We start from the raw sequence: 25429 nt of genomic DNA on the forward strand, positions 1-25429 counted from the left end.
ACTCTGGCCTGCTTGGCTGCTGTGAAAAATTGCACATAAAGAAATTTCCTGCTTCTAAATTCTGATGAAACTGTGACGCTGGTCTTTGACCCGCCTCGACACAGACACCAGTTTGATTAGGTGACAGTAACTCTTGACAACTGTGTAAATTCATCCAATAATCTTATAATCTATAGCCTCTGTTTGGACAAGCACATCACAGATTATCACCAAGGCTCCCTTTTTCCATTTCCGCAACAGAAAAAAACAGTCTTTCCTGTCCATAGCTGACGCAGAGGATCTGTAATCTATCTATAGTAAGGTTTTGTTTTCAGATCCTTCAGAAGGCATTTTGACCTTATTTGGTGCTGCTGCGATTTGCATTTTGTTGTCTGCGACCTTGAGCAAATGTGTGCGATGAGCGTAAGCTGCTGGCTGCATTCGACAAACACATGCCGTGGATTTAGCTGTATTGTGGCTGCTGAGAAGTCATATACAGACAGGTGACGAATTAAAGGAAAAATCTGAATAAATGCATGTTACAATCTGCGGCATGTATAAAAATGCTGAGCAGGTCCAGTTGATTCTGATTGTGTATCAAGATGGCAAAAGGAAAAGATCTGCTCAACTGTCTGGTGATTCAACAGGAACAGTGACTAAAGTGACATCTACATTTAGAACAATGGGACAGACGTCAGTAAATATGGTCAGAAATTGTGGTTGATGGGGAACATCTGATGCTTGTGCATTAGTGCGATGTGTAAGGAAAAACAGAAGAGCAACTTTTAACTCCTCAGGTGACCGAGAGTGTCGACGCAGGACAAACCGCGTCAGCAAGAACAGTCCGTCGACAATCACATAGAGAGGGATGTTATAGTAGGGTGGCAAAGATGAATGCACATTTGAGAGTTCAGTGGTGCAAAAACCTGCACTGGTCTACAGAGATGTGGGAAAAAGGCGATATGGGCAGATGAGTCATCTTTCATCATATCCTCGACAAGCGGGTGAGTGCATGTGTGGCGTTCACCAAGAGAACAGAACAGGCCTGAATGCTTGACCCCTACAGTGAAGGGATCCAGTGGCTCTGTTATGCTGTGGGGGGCATTTTCCACTTGACCCCCTAGAGCAGGGGTGTTCAATTAAAATTCAAGTAGACTATATATATATATATATATATATAGCATATAATAAAAGTGGCCTAGTAGTTGTATTAATGTCTGTAGTAAACAACTGACTGTCAAATGAAATAAAGAAATAATATTTCAACAATATTTATTGTCAGTTTTCACGTTGAACTGAAGAGATTATAAATAATAAGTATTCTAATAATAAATAAATGTTCTTTTCTCATTTAAAGTTAAATAGGGGCTGCATTTAAAATACAATACATAACAGAGAGCTTATGAAAAATGTGCATCTTAAAGTAAAGTGCTTGATTTTATAAAAATGAAATAAAAGGTGCAGCTTAAGTTTCCCTTTTTCTTCTTTTTTTTTTTTTTAGCTCCATTTCACATCTGAACAGTCTCAACCAGTTATATATACAGTTATAATAAACTATCTCAACACATCTTAACAATTGAACAGCTTTAACACCTCATTTTTCTTTCTTTCCCTCTTAATATCTCACACTCCCCCACTTTCTCTTGTTCAGTGGGAGAAGTGAGCTCTAGTTTGTCCTGCCAGGATTTTAAATCTGAAATGTGTTAGGATTCTGGTGGATTGATCGTTTATTTTCATTTATTATCATTTTTATTTTTCTGTGCCTTTAGTTCGGATTCGGGTGGGTATCTTTGCTCAAAAGATTTGTGCTTTGTCTCATAGTGGCGCTTCACAATCGCCACGGTCTGGGAACATATGAACTGGTTTTGAACTGTCTGTGGGAAGGATGAACATATAAGAGTCTGTCCATTCTTCGCTGTCTACTTCTCTCTTTTTAGAGCACGCCATGTGAAATTACTTTTCTCTGACTCACTTACAGATTTGATTGGCTGAGTAGCATCACATGAAATGATTTACAATGTATGCAATTGGTCTGTGAGTTTCCTGGACCAGTAAACCAGTGCCGTATAGACTAGAAAAGCTGCACCAGTTAAAATAGAAACACTCTGTTAAAATTTAATAATTCTCAATATTTTATCGGTAATAGTTCCAAGTCTGGATAGGACGGCGTCTGGGTTCAGACCCGGACCGCCTATTAGTGATCTCGACCTTAGAGGGAAGGGTCACTGCAAATCAAAGTTGTTCTGAGTCATCACCTTCATCCTATGATGAAACATTTTCTATCCTGATGGGAGTGGTTTCCTCCAGGATGACAACACCCCCATCCATGGGGCACGAGGGGTCACTGAATGTTTTGATGAGTATTAAAAGATGTGAATCATACGCTATGGTCTTCACAATCACCAGATCTCAACCCAATGGAAGATTTTGGACCGGCGTGTTAGACACGCCCTCCACCACCATCATCGACACCAAATGAGGGAATATCTTTTGGAAGAATGATGTTCATCCCTCTAGTAGAGTTCAGAGACTTGTAGAATCAATGCCAAGGTGCACTGAAGCTGTTCTGGCAGCACGTAGTGGTCCAACACCTCACTAAGACTCTTTATGTTGGTTTTTACCTTGTCACCTGTCTGTATATAATATAGATAAGTATATCTCAGCTCACTCCTGTATTTTTAGCCAAAATATCACTAAATACACAGCTTCCATTTGTCTGTCTTTGTACACTATATTTTCTCACTTTAAAAGACTACTCCACAGATTCTCAGACCCTTCATTCAGGTCCTTTAACACTGTCAGACTCATGTCGGACTTTAACACTTTCATACATATTCAGTAGTACTTCCTGTGACCTTTAAACAGACTTTGATGTGTAAAATCACTGGGAATGATTACCTTCTTAGGCTGGATTTCTCCTGACCCCATTTCTGACCGACTGTCCCCTCCATCACTCTCACTGCCTGGGCTGTCCTTACCTACACACACACACACACACACACACACACACAATACATGTTAGTTTTCAGCAGCACTCCACAGCTTTAGTAGGATAAATATTTTCATTATTTTTTTACTAAATGTCATAAAACCTTATCTATCATTAACATTGTAACCAGCACCAGTCCCTTGTTAATTCTTTTATGTGGGTGGGTGACTTCCCACCATCTGACTGGCTGAGACTCACTGGTGCGGCTGCTGCGGAGCTCCTCCTGCGAGGTGGGCGTGTCTACAGAGGGCGTGTCCGACTCCAATTGGATCTCTTTGGTGAAATTGGAGGGAAACATGCCGGTCTTCCCATTTAGAAGTCCCTCCCACCAGCCCTCCTCTACCTAAAAACACACACATAACATAGATTTATACAAAGAAACAATGATTTACATAGATATCCATACAGATAAATACACATACAAACATACTCTGACCCCAAAATGAACGCCTTGCACAAATTCTCTAAAGGGCAGGGAGAAAAAAAGTTTTACTTCTGCTGTGCGCAGGGTCACGTTTAGGTTTAGGGTTCATTTGGTAAGAGAGTCGCAACAGAGTGTTGCTAAATGACGGTTTTAAAACAAGGGCACTTCTGCATGTCAAAAGCATGTTGTTTTCACAATACTGATCAATGCTCACTCTGTGGTGACACATGCACAATAAATATTTCAACAGCTATTTCCAAGGTCAAGAAAAAACTTTCAATCTCAGCTTTTAAGCCAATATGAACGAGAAGTGCTCAGAAAATATGTAAATTTGAGTATCTTCATACTACGATGGCATCTTGGCAACTCAATCTACTGAGGAAGATCCTGACTGGACCTCTACTGAGTGGACCTTGTGGTGAGAGCGTTTTTCTCAAAGTTATTTTCATTTTATCCATAATCTCAAAACTTTCACTACTGATTTACACACTGCCTCGTGTGAATAGAACGGTCTCGTCTCTATCAGCAACCAAGGAGGCAAAACATCTTCTACATTAAGAACCACTCGTATGAACAGATTCATTCACAAGAGGCACCCATGAGTGATTTAAGATAATTTTTTGGCAATTTCCTTATACATGGAATCTTTCTCTTAAGTACAAACGAAATTCAGGAGTTGTCGTTAGAGTCATGAACAGACAGTCTCTGCTTTTCTTCACAAGACTGTCACATCCATTGACTGCCTCCCATCACAGAGCGCTTTGCTCCACAAAGATGTTTTTTACCATCTAACTCCATGTCAGCGCTGCTCTGATCACATGTCGTTGGCAGCTGTATTAATATTTTATAATTGTTTTGGGTTCCCTGCTACTGGCACTCTTATATTCGTTATGTTTTCATTTGTTGATTTCTGAAAGCAGAAGTCGAAGCTCTGCAGCGTGAAATTCTTGTTTTGACTTTTTGGGAACAGTTTTTGAAATGAAACTCGTCAACAAACGGAGCGGAACGTGTAGCTTTATGTGGTAATTTTAGGGGCATTGATTATGCTAATGATCAAATCTCACTACTCTTGAAAAGGTGACCTTTATCAGGCTGAAACGAGCAATTTACGACAAGTTCGGGCACTTAATGGAGTTTGTTTGCTGAATCTGACTTTGAACACTTGCACGAGTAAACCTCACAGACAAAAAGTAAGTAAGTAAATGTTCTTGCATGAGGCCCAATGTCTACTATAGCTTTCATAGAGCCTGAGGATCAATATATCATCAGATAACGATTTGTGTCTCAAATATAAACACATACCATTAACAAACATTTTTACAAGGAATCCTGCAATTGAAACTGAAAAAGAACTGAGACCAAGATATAAACATATCAGTGCTCTCTGTTAAACAAACTATGTGATGACAACACTCTTTCCAAATTACTCATCTTTGGCGCTGCTAATTGTATATTTGTGGTAACCAACATATCTCATTATGAAACAAGACAAACACATTAAAAACACGTACGTTTGTGCGGTTTGGAGGCTGATTTTTTTTTTCCCCACTAATCCCACAGGTTCAGTCCAGTAAAGTGTAATCAATCTTACCTCTGATATAATCTCAATGATGTCTCCTATTTTCAATTCTAGCTCATCTTCATGTTGAGGCACGTAGCTGAACGCCGCTTTACACCTCCGATTACGGATCTGCTCTACTGTAACGCACGCACAAACAAACACACACACACACACACACAGAACAAGAGCACGTACATATTTATGGCTTACATGTGGACATAATTAGCTCATGCACTTATCCATAATCCATGACTTAACAGTGAGCGAACAGGTGGTCACTGACTTACTCAGGGTCTCATGGCTAAAGACTGACAGGTTGACCTTTGACCTTTCAATTGGTGGGCAGTCTCATTAACCAGCTCTGACACCAAATGCTTCCCGCTGGCCTCCCTGTTGTTTGTCTCACACTCATTAACCTGCTCATTACTCTTGACTCACTCCACACCAGCTGGGGCATTAAGGGCTGCTGTACCCTTTGTGTCCACCAGGTGTCACTCCTCCTCATCTTTAATTTAAGGTATCACATGTATGTTGAATGCACGTGTGTAAACAATGAGTGTTAAGTACACGTAAGGCAGTAGAATAGCGAGGAACGCTTGACCCAAATCCTTCCTCACACTAATAGGATATATGTTTAAGCCTGAAGACTTAAAGCAGCCTAATGATGTTGTATGAATATATGAGTGTGTGTGTGTGTGTGTGTAAAGTTCAGTACCTCTCTTGCTCGGCCGTGCGCTGGGGTCGGACACAGGGCTGGCTCTGCCGTTGGAAAGGTCAGATCTCATCATGCTCGCCTGTCCTGCTTCTCGCTTCCCTTCTTTCTTTATCTCCTGCAGAGAGAGAAACGGTAGATGTTAGAGATTGGAGGAGGAGGAAGAAGAGGAGGAGGAGGACGAGGAGGAGGAGGAGGAGGAGGAGGAGGAGAGGTGAGAGAGGTGGAACAAAGGTAGGTTCAGGTGAGAAAATGTAAGTTACAGGAATAGAAATGAGAGATGAATGAGACACAAGGAAACAAAGAGGGGAAAGGACTTAATGAAAGAGGATTAAAGCTGCAAAATGTTAACACATTTTTAATGACCTCTCAAGTGTAATGACTTTATGTATTCATATAACTTGGAGTGGTACTTGACCCATACAGGAAAAAAGTGTCCACACACTGGATTATAGCTCTCAAAAGTCTTTTTTATTATTGACTGAAAAGGGCAATGTTTCAACCTTAAGAGGCATATATAGACACCAAAGTAGTTACATCATGCACAAGTGCCTGAGCAATGGAGCAAGTGGAGCAAATGTGTCCCCATTACTCAGATAGGGGGGGCAAAGTTAAACTTATCATCATACAGTCCCTGCAATCAGGTGATTATATTTAAGCAGCTTCTATCAATGATCATTTTACTATTTTCAGCAGCTGACAAAATCAAGTAATAAGAAAAAAAAATCACACATTTTTGGACCACCCTTTGAGTTGATTCAGTCGAACTCATCGCTGATTGTTTGCCACAGCAAGTCTGACTGTTCACAAAGGTGAGAAACAAGTCATTTAACCAAACTGGGATCATATAAATAGAACAAAGGAAAAGATAGGCTAGCGTATGTTGAATGAACCTGCTCGCCCTACTGACCCCTGCCAAACTCTAAATTAGCTATAAGTGGGATGGTACTGTCATCAAATCGATTTGCGAGTCAATGTTAGCTAACTTTGCCAGCCTGCCCACCTAATGTTACCTCACTGATCGGACAGGATGCAGCTGTGGGACGTTCATGAAGGAGCCGAATTAGAGTCGGCTCTTTTAAGTGTGGCTACATGGCTATTAACAGGGCTGCCAACTCTCACACATTGACCGTGAGACTCACACCATTGACACTTTTCACATGATCTCCATTTCCGCATGCAGCGAAAAATAAATTCATAACGTGAGATACTGTTCTTGATGCATTCTTGGTTTTCATAGCACCCTCAATCTAAATAATCTAGACTAGTGCAGGTGGCTGTTTCTTGACTTAAATCCAAGAGGTTAGGTGGTGTAGAAATGCAGGAAACCCTCCAGTCAGGGTCAGGGTTAGGGGTTAGGGTTAGTCAGTTATGTATCTTTCCAGGTTTCCTCCCCCATTTTAAAACTTAAGCAGACACCCATGACATCATGTCGACATCATCAAAAGGATCTATAACATGGAATTAGCTCATTTAAGCACTTAGTCAACATAAATGATCACAGTTTTATAGGTAAGATTAGCAAAATTGGTGACGAATACGATATATTTTGGACAGAAAACAACATTACCATGACATGAATGTGTCATTAATGAGAATGTAATGATCAATTAAACAAAAAATGTGACAATATCTAATCTATTTTAAAATTAATTTGGCAAAAACAAGTCACTTTCATAACGAAAAGGCCCACAGAGAAAAGACATAATGATAAAGAGATTATGATGCATGAACACACATACTGGAAGTCACACGTCCCACCCAGCTACACACTTCCCCTGCTTCGTTTTCAATTGCAAAGTCAATGTTAATGTGTAAAAATGCTACTACCGCATTACTTTTAACATCAACACCTCTTATATAATATGATGAAGAAACATAAGCTGATCTCACATCTAATTATGTGCTTAAACCTGTGACTAAAATTTGAATAAAATGTTGTTAATTGAATTAAGTCATTATGGAAAGACTAGACTAAACCAAAGATTTTATAGTTTTTGAGAAAACAGTCAGTAAGCCTGTGAATAGTTAGAATATGAATATAAACCTTGAATTTATTAGATTATTTGTTATGCAATAAACTTGCTTATGTATTCATGCAAATGAAGTCTCTCATTCTGTATTTGTTTATCAGGCACTGTGCTCTGCTGTGTTGCGCTACAGATGAGGCTGTGGAGCAGCAGTATTAGATGTCAGTGACCCAGGTGACTCTGACTGTTTACCTGCAAGAGCTCGGACAAGCACATACACACAAACAGAGAGGCGCCCCCCCCACCCCACCCGTCCTTCTGTGTTGCAACCCCTCCCTCTGTCTCTGCTAACTCTCCATCCCCGTGACTTTCACTTGAATCACAAGACGCCATGCGAAACTGATCAAGAAAACCGGAGAGAGGCAGGAAAACAAATACGCTGAGTGACAGAAGAATCAACAAGCAGGCAGATGGGGAGACAGTAAACCAGCAAACATGGAGACAAACACACACACAGACATACAGACGTTCACATTCACACGCTGAGACCCAGAAAACCTAGACATGACGGTTCACATCTCTCCACCACATTCATCATGACACTGTTTCGTAAGCTCTGGCCTGTGGCGAACGCAGCCCAGTGAAGCAGACAGGCCCGGGTATACTGACTCACAGAATCTAACCCCTCACACATTCTCTGGTTGTGTATGGCCTGGTGTGGCGTGAAAGCCTTAATGAGTCGCCAAGGTCCAAAAATATCAACAAGAAAAGATGTTTCCTAGACAACAGCTGAAGCTTATTTTAGGTTAAGAACCATTTTAGGCGCTACAAAGGTTGGGCTCTGGACATTATGCTGAAATAGGTATGTTTTTTGTGTAAAAATTTCCCCAATAAATCAGGCTTAACCGCAAATCTGGCATTCAGCAGGGAAAAGATTCACACTCCCTGTAGTTGAGAGGTCAATTCAGTTCTGACATGGTGGGGTTTGTGTCTCCTCTTCCAGCAGGAAGTAACAGATCATTCTCATCATTCTCTGAACTGCAGAGAAAACTGGACCCACCAACATTAGGTTTCTTGCCTTTCTCCTTGCTGCATTATAACGATTATAATCTTTTGCATTATCATCATTACATACATATACTGTACTGTATATCTGAATATAGGATTTAAACCTGTATTAATTGATCTTGTGGCTACTTGGGGGAACCACAACGAGCTGTAGACACAACACTGACTTTTTAAGTAGTTCTGATGAATGAGTATACAAATATTTGCCTATTACACGCTCAGCAGACAAGGAGCAACATTATCATTCATTTGGAGTAATTTCTGGCTCCCTGATAAATTAAAGTCCATTATTCACTCTCCATTAGGCTCTCTATTAACTCCTGAGGGAAATATCTGCTTATTTAGCTGCTAAATGCTCCACTGAATGTTCAGCAGCTAGTTGCTAACTTTGTCTGCCTTTCTTTAACATTGTTGGGCTCAGACACACACACCATCCAACTCTAAGCCCAAGTGATTCCTGAATGTAGGTTTACCCACCAAAAGTAGGCAAAACTACAAAGCTAGCTAGCAGCTAAGACGTCACAACATGTAAGACAACTTTGAAGTTACCGTGAGGCTAATTTTTACTCATTTGATAAGTGGCTAACTGCCTCCCCACATCTCCTGCACCAAGCTAACACGTCAAGGTAAGACAACCGACAAGTCGACCTCCCAAAATGTAAAAGTAATAGATTAAATGTTAGCTAATGGACTGTTCCATCGATAGAAAGTTAATTATTCTGATAATCAATAAATCAGTCATTTCAATCATGCAAAAGTGCCAAAAATTCACAGGTTTCAACTGTGCAAATGTGACTGTTTACTGGTTTTCTTATGATGAGCTAAATATCTTTGGGTTTCTGACTGTTGATCAGACAAAACAAGTAATTTGAAGACATCATGTTGGATTTTTTTCTTATATCCGACATTTTAAAATCTAAAAAAGCAATTAATCAAGAAATTAATTGGCACATACATCAATAATGACATTAATTGTTGGTTGCATCCCTATTACTCAGATTAGTAAATATAATATAATTCCTGAATTTCAAATTGTAATACCTTATACTACTCTTTATTGAAACAAAGTAATCTGCACATTAATCCATTACCAACAGTGGTTGTTAAGTGCTGGGCAGGAGAACGGTCGGTTTATTAGAGCATTTTCACTGAAAACAGCTGCCTGCTGTCAGAAACAAGAGTAATAAGAGCAGTGAGAGTGAACCAGAACAGTAAAGTTGGGAACCGTGAAACCAAATAATGAGCTTGAAAGATGCTAAAACACTTTATAGGACTGAGGGAGAACTGCTGTGTCGGATGATAATTCTCTGTGAGTTTGTCACTACAAGCCCCTTTCACGTTACACAAAGATATTTGATCTATTGTAATGTAAAAATATTAATTAGTGCAGCTTTAACGTACAGATAATTCCATTTTAGTGCAATTCGAAAGTAGCACCTCGCTGTAGCAGTACGTGACATTATCTACTTGCACAACTAATGCGTGGCAATGCTGGCAACAGATTCATTTAATGTATTAATGGTATGTTATAGGATGTCTGTTAACTGAGGTCTGGTCGGTCAAACTGTTACCTTTCCCTGACATTTGGTGTTTACAAAGTAGGCTAATGCAGCGTTAATGCAGAACCAGGGAAAAAAAAAGACATTGATTCTGCAGCCTGAGTGGAGAATGTCTCGCTCTGACTCTGTTTGCCACATGCCTTCATGTTTCTGCAAGATATAGAAACACATTCATTCAGAAACTCACACGAACAGACTCAGACCCACAGACTGACTAGTGAAGAAAACAACACTTTTAACTTGGAGACTCCACAATGCACAAACCAACCTACGCAAAAACCCACAGCGGCCATTTGTTAGCAGCCTACAGCTTCCCCTTTTTTATGAGTAGTGAAGGAGAGGCGATGTTTACTGCCTGTTAAGCTCTATGCTTCATGAAAAAGCAATGGAACATAACTTCTTATAAGAAAAAAAAAAATCTAAAATACATATGTTACCCATTAAGGCTGCTTGTTTTAAATGATTAATATATTCGAGTTTGAAACTGGAGCCTAATGATTGCCTGGTTTTGCAAAGGAAATCAAGGAAAAAGCAAACTGTACTTTGCCTTTGTAACTACTTGGACTCCGTTCATGCTCGACTGCAATTCCTCCCGTGGGGATATGGAGGTAAACCAGAGTTAAAGGAAACCCAGCTGAAACGAAGGGAGGAAGACAACATGATTCATCATATCTCAACAGGAAACACCTGCATAATGTACACTGCACTGTGTTGTGTGTGTGCGTGTGTCTGTTTATCTGTGTAATGTGTATAGGCCTGACAGCAAGTATGTAGTTTACAAAGCACCGCTATACAGCCGAACGTCGCCTGTGCATCCCCCTGTCGCCAGACCTCTTTGACCTTTTCCGTTCTCCTGGTCACAGATAACGGAAAAAAAAAACAACGTACTGTGACAACTAACTTACACTTTGTACACTTGGTACTTGCTACAAAAAAATATAAATATAGGAAGAGAGAGGGAAGCGAGGAGAGAGCTTACGCCTGTAAAAATCATTGTGAAATTCAGAAAGGAAGAATGACACAACGTATTATTTCCCGTCTTTCCACAAACCTCCACAATTTCACAACTCTTTTCATTGGTCAAGCTGCTATAGGAAGACGACACACAAGCTGATAGCTTGATATGAGAACACACACAGTCAACGTTATAGGTCATGTTCAAATAGGGTCACCCAATTTCATAACAAATACACCATTAAATAAAATATACATTAATTTCAATTTGTTTTTTGCTAAATTGACCAACTTTTCAGACATTCCCTGTCACTTTACTTCTCAAGACTGACTACCAGCATAGCGCTTTGCTCCTTTGCACCATGAAAAACGATGTTTAGCTTGACTCCGAAACCATTTACTGTCAAATCATGAGCATGTGATTCTGATCAGCAACACCTGCTTGTCTAATTCACAGAGATCACATGAACATAAATAGCAAAGCCCTCACTCTGTAGAGCTATTCATGAGGAAATTGGGGAACTTCTAGCAACCTTTTGTGCTACCAACAGCTGATTTCCTTGGAAAAGTCTTTTGAGGTACTACACTGCATCTAGCAGCCATATCGAGGCCGTCGTTCTCATGAGATAGTAGCTAAGAACAGCTGATTGTGTCTCAACATGTGTGCGGTTTCTGATATAATTTGGCTTTAAGATAATATCAGCTTAGCTAGTGGGTCAGACAGCAGCTAACGACTACTCTAGGCTTTGAGAAAACATCAGATTTGCACACTGGCAATGCATCTTGAATAAAGCCAGCAGTTGTAAATGTGGTGCATCATGATGTTATCTGTAACTTTGCTAAATTACCCGACTGATTGCACTAACAATCTCCGGGGTCATCAGTTTGTAACCTAAACTGATTCTTCTCACGCGTTTCACTGATACATAATTAAAAGGAGCCTAACGCTCCTTTCAAACGGCATTTTCTTTTACTGAAAATTCATTGACCTCTGGCATGACTATCTCAATGAGTTATCCGTCACGGTTGTCATGACCACGCATCAGAGGGGGGCTACTTGCATACTGTCACTTCCTGTTGCTTTTTCAACCTGTCGGCCCACATCTCTCATTTCCTAAACACACACACACACACACACATGCATTAATCAGCATTGCAAAGCTTAATGTCACTGATTCCCATAACTGCAGTCTTGTGACAGGCCAGTCTGGTATTACTGCATTACTCACAGTCTCCCTCTGTCTCTCTCTCTCTCTCTCTCTCTCTAACACACACACACACACACACACACACGTAAACACTGTCAGTGAGGCCCATTGTCCAGCTCCCCGGACAGTGAATGAGAACTGTGACAGTCAGTCAGCACAAATAAAGACCCGGCTGCACAGCGAACCACCTGACAATAAACCGACTGCTTTAGTGCTGTCAAGATGTCAAAACACTACGCTCCACTGCCTTTGGCTTGTGGCACTTTTTAAACTTCCCTTCATCGTACATTGAACAAGATACTTCCTTCTTCTCACCACCACAAGCATATGGTATACTATATATATCTACAGATTTTGCATTGTTGATTGTCATAAAGTACCTACACTATGTATCTGATTGACTTTGAGCCTGGAACTTTGACCCAAATTGAATGAATCTAGGATTTTAGAATGACGTCTCTGCAGCTTTAGGATCATAAAAAAATCCCTGTCTCCTAGAAAAAATGTTCATATATGACTAAAGTGCAACTGCAAATATATTTTGCTAGAAAAGTAATGCTGGCTGAATTATGTTGACATAACGGGAACATAAAGGGAATATGTTGTTAAAGCAATTTGGCAAGTTGCAAAAATGCTGATACTTTTCCTGTCAGAATATCTGATCTTGCAGTACAATAGAAACTACAGCAATGTTATACTTTTTAGGGTTATGTTGAAGTACTGGCAGCACTCGGTTAAGGTTGGGGAAAGATCGTGGTCTTGGAAAAAGTCAGCAAAGATTTGAAGCGTAACAAGTTTATTAACATTTAAGAAAAACCACCGTCCACAATCATTTACTAACTTAAACCAAAGTGCTTTTGTTGGCTAAACCTTACCACACATGTGATTCAGGATGCGGTCTCCCATGCCAGAGTCCTGCGGCTTGTACTGAGCGATATACGACCGTAGCACTTACTTCGTTGGAAAAAATACGGCCTTTGAAAACAATCCAGGCAGCGATTACACAACGTAATTGGGAGAACAATTTAGTAGTATATTAACGTAATTTCTGTTTACAGCCTCCTGTTTTTTATTTCTTCATCTGGTCACTGCGGGTGTTGAAGAATTGGGAGTCACAGCTTCAGTACCAAACATTCGGCCTGAAATAAGATGTTGGCGATGGCATACGAAAGACAAAAATGACCAAAAGTATCAAAAGTAATGTTGATGATGTGAAAAACATAGACTTGTTAGATTTGCTTTTTTGTCTTTTGGCTTTATTCTTGCCTGTGTCAGTGTTGCTAGACTCCCCTCAAACCAAGGATAGACTACCAACTAATGGAGCCCCTGCCCCTAAATACACATAGTAGGATTAGTAGGATAGTAGCAACATGACAACATATAAGATGAGATTTCCATCAGAAGACCATCAGAGATTGTGGAAGTTATCCTTTTAATATCTCTGGTTCTATTAGACCAATGGTTCCCAATGTGTCGTGACCCATGGAAACTGTTGCAGGACAAATCTTAAGGGGTTACAAGATGATTAGTGGGACAGGAAATTAAGAAAAACAATGTTCTTCTTGTCAAACTGACAAATGAAGATATTTCTTTTCTAACATTTGTGTGACCTTTTCTTTTCCCCTGTGAAATACTGTATAGTTTTACTTTTACTTCAGGCCTCTAACAGTTGTTCTGATGAGATAATGTAAGAGGTTTAGAGGAAATAAAGTAGACAAGACCATATTCAACTTGTGACAAGGAACTGCAAGTAGACTCTGCTTCATTTTAGGGAACTATGGTATTAGACCATTGCAGACAAAGTTGCAAAACAATGAGCAGCACTGCCTTACGGTAATATTGGATTTACAGGATTGCTGCATTAATGTGAGTACTTTTACTGGTTGGTTATTTAATTTATGCTTACGTTTTTAGTTGAGTTTCCAGAAAATGGACCATCATGATACCAATATTGCGACATAAAATTATATATCCTGGAAGCATCATGTGAAAAAGTAAAGAATGTCATCAGACAAGAGAAATCACACAAACCCAAAGTTCAGACAGACTCAAGTTCAGTTTACTACTTCATCAGTCCGCTGCCTCGTCCAAAAGAACAAAATGATAATAATGATGATAAAGTCTTTGAATGTTGTTGAAGGATTTGGGGTTTTTACTTTATGTGGACTGTGCCTGTTACGAAGATAGGACGACAGTATGAACAGATGGCAAATTAACGGAGTGGAAAAACATTAACGAAATGCATATTCAGGACACGGGAGGTCAGTGAATGGTTTGACCTTTGCAGTCAACACATCTCAACCCAACTGGACACCTGAACATGGGAGACGGTGGAGCCATGAGTTACACACTGCTCGTCATCCCTCTGGTAGAGTTTCAGACAATACTGTATAATCTATCCCAAGGAGAGCATTTTATGTTGGGTTTTCCTCTAATGTGTCTTGATGTTATATTTGGATATTAACAACACGTCCTATGTGTTCGGTAACAAAGAGAACACACGAAAAGGATATTTTACATTTAGACATTGACATTTACATGTCAAAGGGAGGGCATGATTAAAAAATGTATTTGGTTTCCAAAGTTGGTCAGAACCACTCCCTAAATCCATTCTTACTGCAACTAACAATATTTTTGTCATCGATTAATCTGCCAATGATTTTCTCGATTAATAGTTAAGTCTATAAAATGTCAAATGCTCATCCCAGTTTCCTCCAGTCTCTGGTAACTTCTTCAAATGTCTCGTTTTGTCCGACAAACACTCAATACAATGAAATAAAACACACAAAAAGCATAAAATCCTCACAGTTGAGAGACTGGACCCAACACATTTTCATTCAACTTTTATTTTATTTTGCCGACTAATTTTCTGTTGTTTGACTGATCGATTAATCAACTAATCATTGTAGCTCTATTTCTTACCATGGATGTATCATAAGAATTGGATACCAGACTCAAATATGGTGCCTGTTCACTCAAATGAAAACTGCTTGTCTGGTACATGAGCCAAAAATGTTTTAAAGCTTCTGGGTTTGCTTCCATGTTGTGCTGCCCACTCAATATGCACAGTAGTGTCTGCTTGGCCCGTATACTTTACATTGGGATGACCTCACTAACTCTAAAATTATTTTTCTAGGCTCTTCTGAAGCCAGAACAGCGACAGTTCAATTTTATCATCGAAAATAAAATTTGGCATCGAAAACAAAACCTGAACTGAAAAATGAAACATCAGCGTTGAAACACTTGCACTGGAAAAAGTTATATTGGCACTGAAACAAGTTCCACTGAAAAATAAAACACAGGCATTTAAAAAATTACAATCTTATCCAGTTAATATGATCTTTTTGATATTTTTCAATGTCAATCTTCAGATATTTTCTTCATGTCTGTCTTTTTTCAGTGAGTTTTTTTTGTTTTTTTACACTGTCACAGTTTTTTTTTTTCAGTGTCACTGGTTTTCAGTTTCAACTTTATGTTTTTCAGTTTCAACTTTCTGTCACTGTTTTGGAGAGAGAGGAGGGCCTCTGCTGGGTCTACATTATCTAGTATGCCTTGCGGTCCGAAGAAGATATCTGAGGGTGACGGCAACATGGCGGAGATTTAAAACGTTTTCAGGCCAGGAAGTAATCCTGTACGTATATTCCCCATATGTGGTCAGTTTATCCATATAACACCAATTTGTAAATCTGCTGTGATGTTCTCAGAGATGTGAGGAGCTGCTGGCTGGATGAGACCAGATCCATCATCCCGGGAAGAAAATGATCTGATGAACTGATCTGTGCAGCTCTTAAGTGATTTACTGCTGGCTCTAATGTTTCTGCAGCATTTTAATATATGATATAATTCCTTTTGGAAGATAAATGACATATAAGACATACATATAATGGTGGTCTATGGGAAAAAAATGCCTTTTGGGCCGCAGGGGATTTTTAGTGCGAGAGGGCACTGGGGGAAATTTGCAGCATCGTATCCAACTCTCTTATTACATCCAAGGTACTTACCTGAAGATTGAATCAATCTGTGGTAAGTTTCCCTGAACCTCCACCCTAACGTGATCTTAACCGCCTCGATCTCAAGTCAAATTCTGAGCACAAACTGACGCTTCACATTGCAGTATCTCTTCCTCTAATCTAAATGTATTACTCATTTTAACCTCACAGCCAAGGGTTCAACTAGCCGCATGTGATGTAAGCATCAATAAAAAATCAAACACCTTAAAAGACTGTAAACCTGTCAAACGCTTATCTGTGTAGGTGTTACATTGCACTGAAATAGCAGATTAAAGCACAAACAAACATCCAAAACAAACTGTACCGCAGTGACACAATGGAAACTGCCTGTTTACCCTGTTGCTATCTATAGAGGGCCTCTTGTGGGTTTATAGAGCGTATAAAAGAGGAGATAAAGAGAAGATAAGGTGAGGATGGGCTTGTGATTACTCACCCTGACAAAGTTATCGGGGAACAGCCCCCTCCGTCCTCCCAGCTCACCTTCCCACCATCCTCCGTCATCTCGCCGTATGTTCACGATGATGTCACCCACCGTCAGGCTCAACTCATCGTCCTGCTGAGCCTCATAGTCGAACTCCACCACGGCTTCCACTGGACAGACAGAGCGAGAAACACAGAGAGTCGAGTGTGTTACAATAAAACCACACTGAAAAGGTGAAACATCGCAGAGGTGTCACATTCTTCCATATTTACTCTGAGGCACGGCGGTTTTAATTTTGATGATCGTAGTAATTCTATTTATTTATTTTAAAAGTGGAACTGAAAAGGGAAGCCACAGACACAGCTAACCACACGTAACCCTGCTACAGCAAAAACACTAATTTCAACTGATATGCAACACTGCAGAGAAAAGTAAACTGATTTAACTGCTCGTTGGTGCAATTTCGACTCTGCTATGTCACCTGGGAGTACCCTTGAGGTCTGAGAAACTTGTTGAATTCATTTCCTTCCTCATAAAACACTTGCAAACCAGCCGATTTGAATCTAACATTGTTCACATCCGTGTTTGCTAACATGCAGTATTCTTTTATCTTCCCCTTATTAGAACATTGCTACGCATCTTTGTGCATTACCACCACTAAATGTCAATCAGCAAAATAATGTGAAACTGGCAGTAGGACTGTATAGTGCGTCATGCATGCCCAATATAAACAAAACGAGGACGCACTCATGAATGCATAGTGGTCAGAACTCTACTCTACCTTTAATTCCCAACACAGTCTCACATTCTGTGTACAAATAACACTTTCAAACTGCGTGCAGGTGATACGCCAAAGTCCAATTTTACATGCAGGTGATACACCAATTTAACGCTGCATTTTTTACCATTTCGTGTCTCATTTAACACCGTTGGTTAGATTTAGGCACAGAAACCACTTGGTCAGGGTTAAAGAAATATCATGGTTTGGGTTAAAACAGTAAAATGTCGTAAAAATATCCGGACGTGATGTAAAAATGTTTGGTTAAAATGCCCAACGTGACGCTAAAGATCTCTGTGGTGGTTGGTCGTCTCGGACAGTGCTCTCCTGCTGCTTTTGCAACTTTTTGCCAACAAATTATCTACACATCCACCAAACCCGCCTCCTCCTTAGAAGCCAGAAATCACCTTATAAAATAAAAGAAAATTACACTTCCCTCGGAAGAGTTTGCGTATCATCTGCACGCAAAATTGAACTTAGGTGTATGCATCGCACGCAATTTGAAAGTGTAAAGTCGTGTTACTTGTAGAGACCGGGCTGTAATTCCAGTCAGTTCTGCTTTGCTGGACTTTCAATCAGTAACCTACCATCAATAAAACACAATACTTCCTGATAATATCTCCAGGAAACAGACGGATTACACCGTCTGAGCCACTGGGACACTTTTAACGTGAAATATCTGGGTAAGAAGCATTGAGTTTTACTGACGGTAGATTAACGGTGATCGAAAATGGCAAATTTGCAATTAATTAGTGAGTTAAAACAGCGTTTCTGTTCAAAATGATAGAAAATCAGCAGCAGACTGTTGAGTATTAGAGAATACAGTTGAGGAAATGCCAAATTTATCCAGGCAACAGGTAAACATGGAGGAGGTTTTGATCAAACTGCATCAACAGCAAATTAAAAGATCAGAAAACAGGGAGACTTCTTACTAAAATATGATATAAAAACCCCCCCCAAATGGACAAGAAGTCTCTCTCTAATAGTTTTTTTATATTAAGAGTCTGGTTCTCCAAGCAGTTAAGGTACAAAAGACCCCGGCAAATATATAAGAAATTAGATAAATAAGAAAAAAATAAGATGTAAGCTGCTATCTAGAAAAATGCACACAAACACTCTCTTGAACATCGCACACACCAACCCATTCAAACAGACGTCAAAACACCTTGTGACAGCTCGTGCAGCTGCTAATACTTGTAAAAATGTACTGAATGTGTGATATCACATATAGCTTTCTTATCCCTAACCCTTTGAACGCGCACACACACACACACACATACACACACACATATCGACTGCCGAGGCCTGATCCTTGTCTAAACTGTGTGGGCAGCACAAAAGGGGGTAGGGTGGGGGAGTTTCAGGGGTTGGGTAACCATGGGAACAACAGTATAAAGGGGTAGCTATGACTCAGACACACTGGCTTCCTCCCCAAAGTGAGCTCTCCCTCACACATACACACACACACACACACACACACGTACACATATATTCAATACAAAATACACATTAAGTCACAAGTTTTGAGCACCACAACAACATGATGACACTGACCACAATAGAGTATATGACCACACTTATTGTGAAAGCGGTTGCGTTCAAAGTGGAAGGTCAGGGCGTCGCTGACAGTTTACACTGTGGAGAAAGAGGAAGAGTCGAACTCTCACCAGACATCAGTATTAAACAGACAAAGCAGATGACTGTAGTCCAAGTTGGCCTGGTGCTCAGATGGGGAGGATATGATTCTGGCTTGAGATAACTAGTGAGATTAGCCTGAGACGAGACAGCGACGTGGCACAAATTCCGTTTTTTCTTTCTTTCTTTTTTTTTTTTTTTTTTTGAGCCTCAGCTGTGATGTTTGTGGGGAAGTGGCAGATACCATGAGAGTGGAAGTGGAGAGAGGAGTAAGGCGGGGATAGTTCTTCAGTAAGGAGAAGTGAATTGATAGCTTGTGGCAGCTCTCTTGTAAACCACATACTGTACATCCGACTGGCAGAGCAGGACAACGCTGCAGTCCACCCACCCACGTCAGTCTGAAACACATACACTACCGAAGAAGACGACAGCTTGTGGCTCTGCACGGAACACGTATCAGTGAGTGCAAAGGGTGCAAAGAAGGGTGCAGGTTAAAAAAGCGACGCAAAGGTAGTGCCAAATAGGCTGTCGAGAGGAGCTCTGTCTGGTGGGAGGTTTTGCAGACAGAGTGGAAACTTTGTCTTGCAGAAGATTTACACTGGATATGATTTTGTGAAGCAAACAGTTTCAGTTTATTGTCTATGAGATGTCTAACATGACGGGATAGATGAAGACACATCCTGCACATTTCCAGGTTTATATTTATATTCTGGGGCTCTACTGGAATATCTTTGCACGACTTACAGTCTTTATTTATCTTATACTGGCTCTTAACGCGGCTCCTCAGTTCAGCCTCTGTCTGAAACAGGCCGTTTTAGCTCCTGTCTCTTTAAGGCCTCCCTCTCGATTAGCCCAGCCTGTTCTGATTGGTTAGCTTCTGGTAGCCGCCCCTCGGCAGACTTCCAGCGGGTCAAGAGGCTACTTAAATAAACAGTAGTAGCAGGATTTCACCTCTTTTTCTTGTTGTTTACTCAAAATGTCAACTTCTCAAATACATCCTACATGTTTGAGCCAAAATCTGATTCAAAATATGCATGTGAACACGAACACAAACAACTCTTGGAGCAACGCTAGCAACAACGGTTTGGAAAGGATGGCCTTTTGTGGGCCTGTGCGAACAATCTGACGTCAGTTTGATGGGGAAATAAAGGAAACACTGGCAACATCAGAGCAGGCTGGAGCCTCGGCTTCTAGCTTTCAGTGAGCATTTTTACTTATGTTCACCTCAAGTTTCAGAACTTTGACAATGTTTAACACAGATATCCGTTATAACAAAATAACAAAATAACAAAAATTATGATACGTCCCCTTTAAGAAATTTAATATTCTGCAAAGAGAATGCTGGTCGCAACAAAGGAAACAATCTTATTTGTACCAGAAGCCAGTTCACAATGCTGAATTAATTAAAAAGTAATTAATTTGTAATTAAAAACCTTACAGCAAGATTGAAAATTAACAAACATAGAATACAATTTGCTTATAGTACTTTTTTGATTCTTATTTAAATCTTTGAAAGTTGCTGTGCAATTCTCAGACAATAAAATCCCAGATGAACAGTAGTAATGAGGAGAAAGCATAAATACTCTGTTTAAGAAATAAGCGAATGAGACGTTTTTTCAGTTAAGACTAGTGTCCATTAATATTCTTAATTTTAACATTGGATTGAAAAACACTAAATAATAAGTTACTGTGTAATGTGGAAAAGGTCACACATCTGCCCCATTTACACTGCATATTAACATGCAATCAAAATATCTTATCTGTATTGGAAAATGCATGTCAGTGGACTGCAATTGGATCAGCAAGACCACATCCAAGGGTAAATGGGCCGCATTTATATAGCGCTTTTAATCCAGAGTGCTTTAAAAGGGACACTTCAACGTGTGAACAGGAAGAGCCAGTAATCAAACTACCAACCCTGCAATTATCAGACACCTGCTGAGCCACCTCATGGTGGCCTGACCTGTGGCCGGCTCTCTACTGGATACAAGAGCAATATGTAGAGTTTGACCAATAGACTGTATATAAAAATGGACGTAGCGAGACGTGACATCACCCATTGGTTTGCATTGGAGCTGGTTTGAAGCCCAGAATTGCTGCTTACAGTCGGTGCCATCTTTTCCATTTGCTGCCAGGACCTTCCATATAATGAGTCTGGAAACATGCCCCGCTACCTTGGACCGAAGCTAACACTAACTTTCAGGGAACACCGAGTGGTGCAGACTTGGGCTAATGCTAGCTAACTAGCATGGCAGGTATCATAATTAAGTAACATTAAACTTGGTGAAATATTGCGACAAAAGTCCAACTCAGTACGTTTCCTGGAGCCGATGAAACAAATGTCAATCATAGCTGTCAATCAACGCCCACATGGCAGACAACAAAGATACTATTCGTCTTTATTTCTTATAAACAGAGCAATAATTTCTGAAATGACCACCAGCACGTTTATAAGAGGGCCAGAATTTAGCGATTGAGACCATAATGACTCATCATTATTGACTTAGCATTTAATGAGAGAAGTTGATGCTTTTTGAATGTAAGTCTGTTGGAGCCAGGGACCTAGCGGCTGTCAGTGGTATCGCACTTTAAGGGACTTCCGCATTGCCTTCAATTTCAAGCTGTGGTTGTAAGAAAAAAAAAAAGTCTAACAAGTTCAAAGGTCATCCAACACCACCTTTACCTGCTGTCTCAAGCCCTGCAAAAACACGACCCCTTTTCTGGGAAAGGAAAAATAAGTAGAGGCCCTACAGCTGAATCATTTCCAATGCAATCCCATGTGGGCAGATTTGAGATAAAAACACTTATTAATGCCAGGTGTAAATGCAAAGGTCCTGTCATGATGTAATTGTCCAGATAATATCCAGATACAGATCTCATGCTAATACAGAGACAAACCCACAGAGAACCCATCTGCAGCTCTAAAAGGCCTGTTAGCCTGTTTAAGCTCATTGTTTTAAATGATATGGCCAAGCTTGTTTACTGTATGATTCAATCAATACTTTAACTGTAAAGTTGTTTCCAGAAAAAAAAGCTCTAATAAACCCATTGTATGCTACATGCCTAGCACCAAACAGCAGACAAAGTTAGCAACTAGCTTTTGAAGAAAGTCATACACCTAACAGCTTACAGTAAAAGACATTGAATAGTGGAGACCAAAAGACAGAGACAAAAACAGAGATAAAAATAGAATAAATATTGGACATACATTCATCAAGTAGACACAAACACGACTCTAAATTATGCTAACGCTGCTACATGTCTAGTGTGTGAGTTGGCAACTGCTTGCTAATTTTAACTTCTGCAATTTTAAAAGACAGAAAAAATAGCTTAAAACTCAAATATAGCCTCATAGCTAGCCAGCTAGCTTAGTTTCAGGAACATTCTCTAAAAATATGTGGACTATATATTAGTATAATAAAATAGAATTAAATGAAAAATATGTACACATTTACAAGTAATGTTGAATAAACCTGATGCTTAACCAAACTTGAACTTTAACACTCAGTGTTGGTGGTTTTACATTGCTTTTGTGCGCAAGGCTAAAGATGACAGATAGAAAGAAGGCCTTGAAAAGATAGGGGACGGAATATTTTAAAGCCTAAAGACAAAACAAAACCACTCAAGTGGTCAAGACACACACACACACACACACACACACACACACACACACACACATATACAGGAACTAAGACGAGAATGTAGCCTCCTCTGAACAGCTGCACTCAGTTTAGATAAGAGGAAACTACACACACTCAACTCTGCACAGCCATGCTGACATTTCACTGGTTTGCAGCAGACCTGTGTTTAGTTGTGGGTACATTTCAGTGCTGTCGCTGATGATGTCAAGAGCAGCTGTGTGTTTCTGTCTGTAAAACATTCACGCTGGACCGGAGCCCACTGGGAGTGAAACCCACCCACTCAAGCTGTGGATCAGATCACAGACTTCAGCAAATTCTCCCACATTAAAGGAAAATTCCACATGTTTTCTGCTCATCACTGTGGTGTTCGCTTCATGCCGGGAAGTTATTTTGTGACAAAGAGTTTGGAATTTACTGCACTGCCTCAAGCTGCATTTTCTGCATCTAAATCCCAGAATGCCTTTGGATAAGAACTTTGTGCATTCATCTCTTTTCAATGTAGGTGGAGAGAGCAGCAGAGGCAGCGGCAGCACAGCAAAAGCAAGAGAGAAAGTGAGAGTTTTTCAGTTCCAGTTGAGAAAAGTGAAACATACAGGCTCATTGTATTCTCTTCTGTTAAGGTCACTGTCAATAGAGAAACTAAATCTTTAAACTAAATCAGTATGTCTCTTTTTACATGAATGTTTGAGCAAAATGGTATATCTCCAATGACCATTAACTTCGGAGGGACTGAAGGTCACATTTTTAGATCTGACACTTTTTTCTCCTCGAAAACTGCAGGTGTGATGTGTCTTTTAGCCTTTATTTTTTGAGTTATCTACGGAAATAGGAACATTAAATCACCAAAACAACAAAATGCAAGTCTACCATTAACAGTCCTACCCTCCCCAGCCAATATAAAAAGGGCCTCACTGTTTGCTAATTAGATGTCTTTCACGGCATGTAAATACATCTTAAATAAGAGGTTAATCATAATAAATTCATAGCAGTAGGCAACATGGCAATAGACCATTGCTCTTGTGTGATTGTCATATATCCCTCTGCATTGTGTAGGCTTACGCATATCCTGTCACTTTAACGTAACACAAATTAAACACATTTATATTGGAATATGCACCATGTGGGGGCAATTTTAGGTTATAAACAGGCCCTTTTCATTTCCATTTGAGTTGGTAGTAGTGTAATTAAGTGATGCTTATTCACAAACAAATTTGCAATTCATTAAATTACCACAGTGTTTACACACTGCCAATCTGGGGCTTTTGAGGCCCCTAACAGTCTTGGGCCCTGGAGCAGTTGCCCACTTTGACCAGTTGGTAATCCAGCCTTGAAGATTGCGTGTACATCGGCTAACTGTGTGTATGAGTGTTTACCTTGAGGCGGCTGTGCATTGTTTGTTTACATAATGAATCAGTGCTGGGAATAAGAAGGAAGTGAATGATACAGGCCTATTTTGCACCAAGTGCTGCGACTATCTTCACTAATAAGGGCATCCAACTGGTCGAGCAAACATTCATTCACGTTACAAAATGTCAAGTGCTTTGCAGAGCAAGTTATCAGAGTCCAAAGGAATGTCTGAGCATCTGATTAAACAGACAGAAAGTAATCTGAAAAAGAAAAAAAAGGAAGTACCCCCTCCTGAATGATATCCGTGTAATCTTTAGGCCTATATGCTCTGTTTGGTCAATTGCTCGACCATTAAATCTGCAATCAGCTCATTTCCATGTGTGCGGTAGCGCATTGCTGTAGGAACTGATGGCGCGATGATGAGGAGAATGTCACAGTCAGGCCTGTTTCATCGAAGTCAAGAGAGCTCAAACACTGTACAGCACAATGGACAGACAGACAGTGAGTGAATGTAAACGTGTCAACATCTGCAACTCATCAATGTGACCCTCCTGAAATCGCACCCGCGCGGCCGCGTTGCACACCCACGCGCAGAGTTCTAATCTATTGAATAAAGCATCGGAAACGTGCGAAAATATTGTCCAACGTCAAGCCTGAGTGCACCCTTAACAGCTCGGCTATGCATGCAGCGACGTCAGGGGAGGTGAGGTGGAGAGGAGAGAAGAGGAGAGGAGAGGAGAGGAGAGGAGAGGGGGAGGAAGGAGAGAGGCTGAACCCTGCGCGCATCTGGACCGGGCGAATTCCTGCCCATCCAGATGCGCAGAGGCGCTGGAGGCTATTTTTGGGCATTCTCCAAATTAGAAGCTGAAAAAAAGCGTTGCGTCTCACCCATTTATGTCTCCCGGTGCGCTGGTAGTGCTGCTGCGGGCTGGTTGGTAACGGGGAAGGTGGTTGTTTCAGGTATATAGAGGGGGTTTGTACCGGATCGAGCCCCAGCCTCCTCCTCGTACTAGAGATCCGCTACAGCAGCGCTGAAACGGGAGGAGCGTCAGATGAAACCATATTCCTTCCTCTTTTTTTTTTTTCTCTCCGGTGACACGACAGAGGAGGCAGAGCGAGTGCCCAGAAAACGGAAAAAGCGCTGATGAACAAATCTCTCTCTCTCTCTCTCTT

General features: G+C 40.4%; 1 protein-coding gene across 5 annotated transcripts in view; it reads right to left on the reverse strand.

Moving 5' to 3' along the window:
* Window positions 1-25429, reverse strand: part of sh3kbp1 (SH3-domain kinase binding protein 1) — a 38545-nt gene extending 13116 nt beyond the window's left edge. For 4 of the 5 annotated variants that reach the window (XM_042398863.1, XM_042398861.1, XM_042398862.1 and 1 more), the window contains exons 1-6: window positions 25145-25428; window positions 16868-17025; window positions 5669-5783; window positions 4984-5090; window positions 3167-3311; window positions 2878-2957 (exon numbers count right to left, since the gene is read on the reverse strand). In XM_042398863.1, the coding sequence (XP_042254797.1) occupies window positions 2878-2957; window positions 3167-3311; window positions 4984-5090; window positions 5669-5783; window positions 16868-17025; window positions 25145-25148 (609 nt within the window). In that variant the 5' untranslated portion in view covers window positions 25149-25428. Of the gene's footprint in view, window positions 1-2877; window positions 2958-3166; window positions 3312-4983; window positions 5091-5668; window positions 5784-16867; window positions 17026-25144 lie in introns of all 5 variants that reach the window. The other variant, XM_042398860.1, reaches the window with a different exon arrangement.

The sequence above is a fragment of the Thunnus maccoyii genome, chromosome 21, assembly GCF_910596095.1.
Source record: "Thunnus maccoyii chromosome 21, fThuMac1.1, whole genome shotgun sequence".
Taxonomy (NCBI): Eukaryota; Metazoa; Chordata; class Actinopteri; order Scombriformes; family Scombridae; genus Thunnus; species Thunnus maccoyii.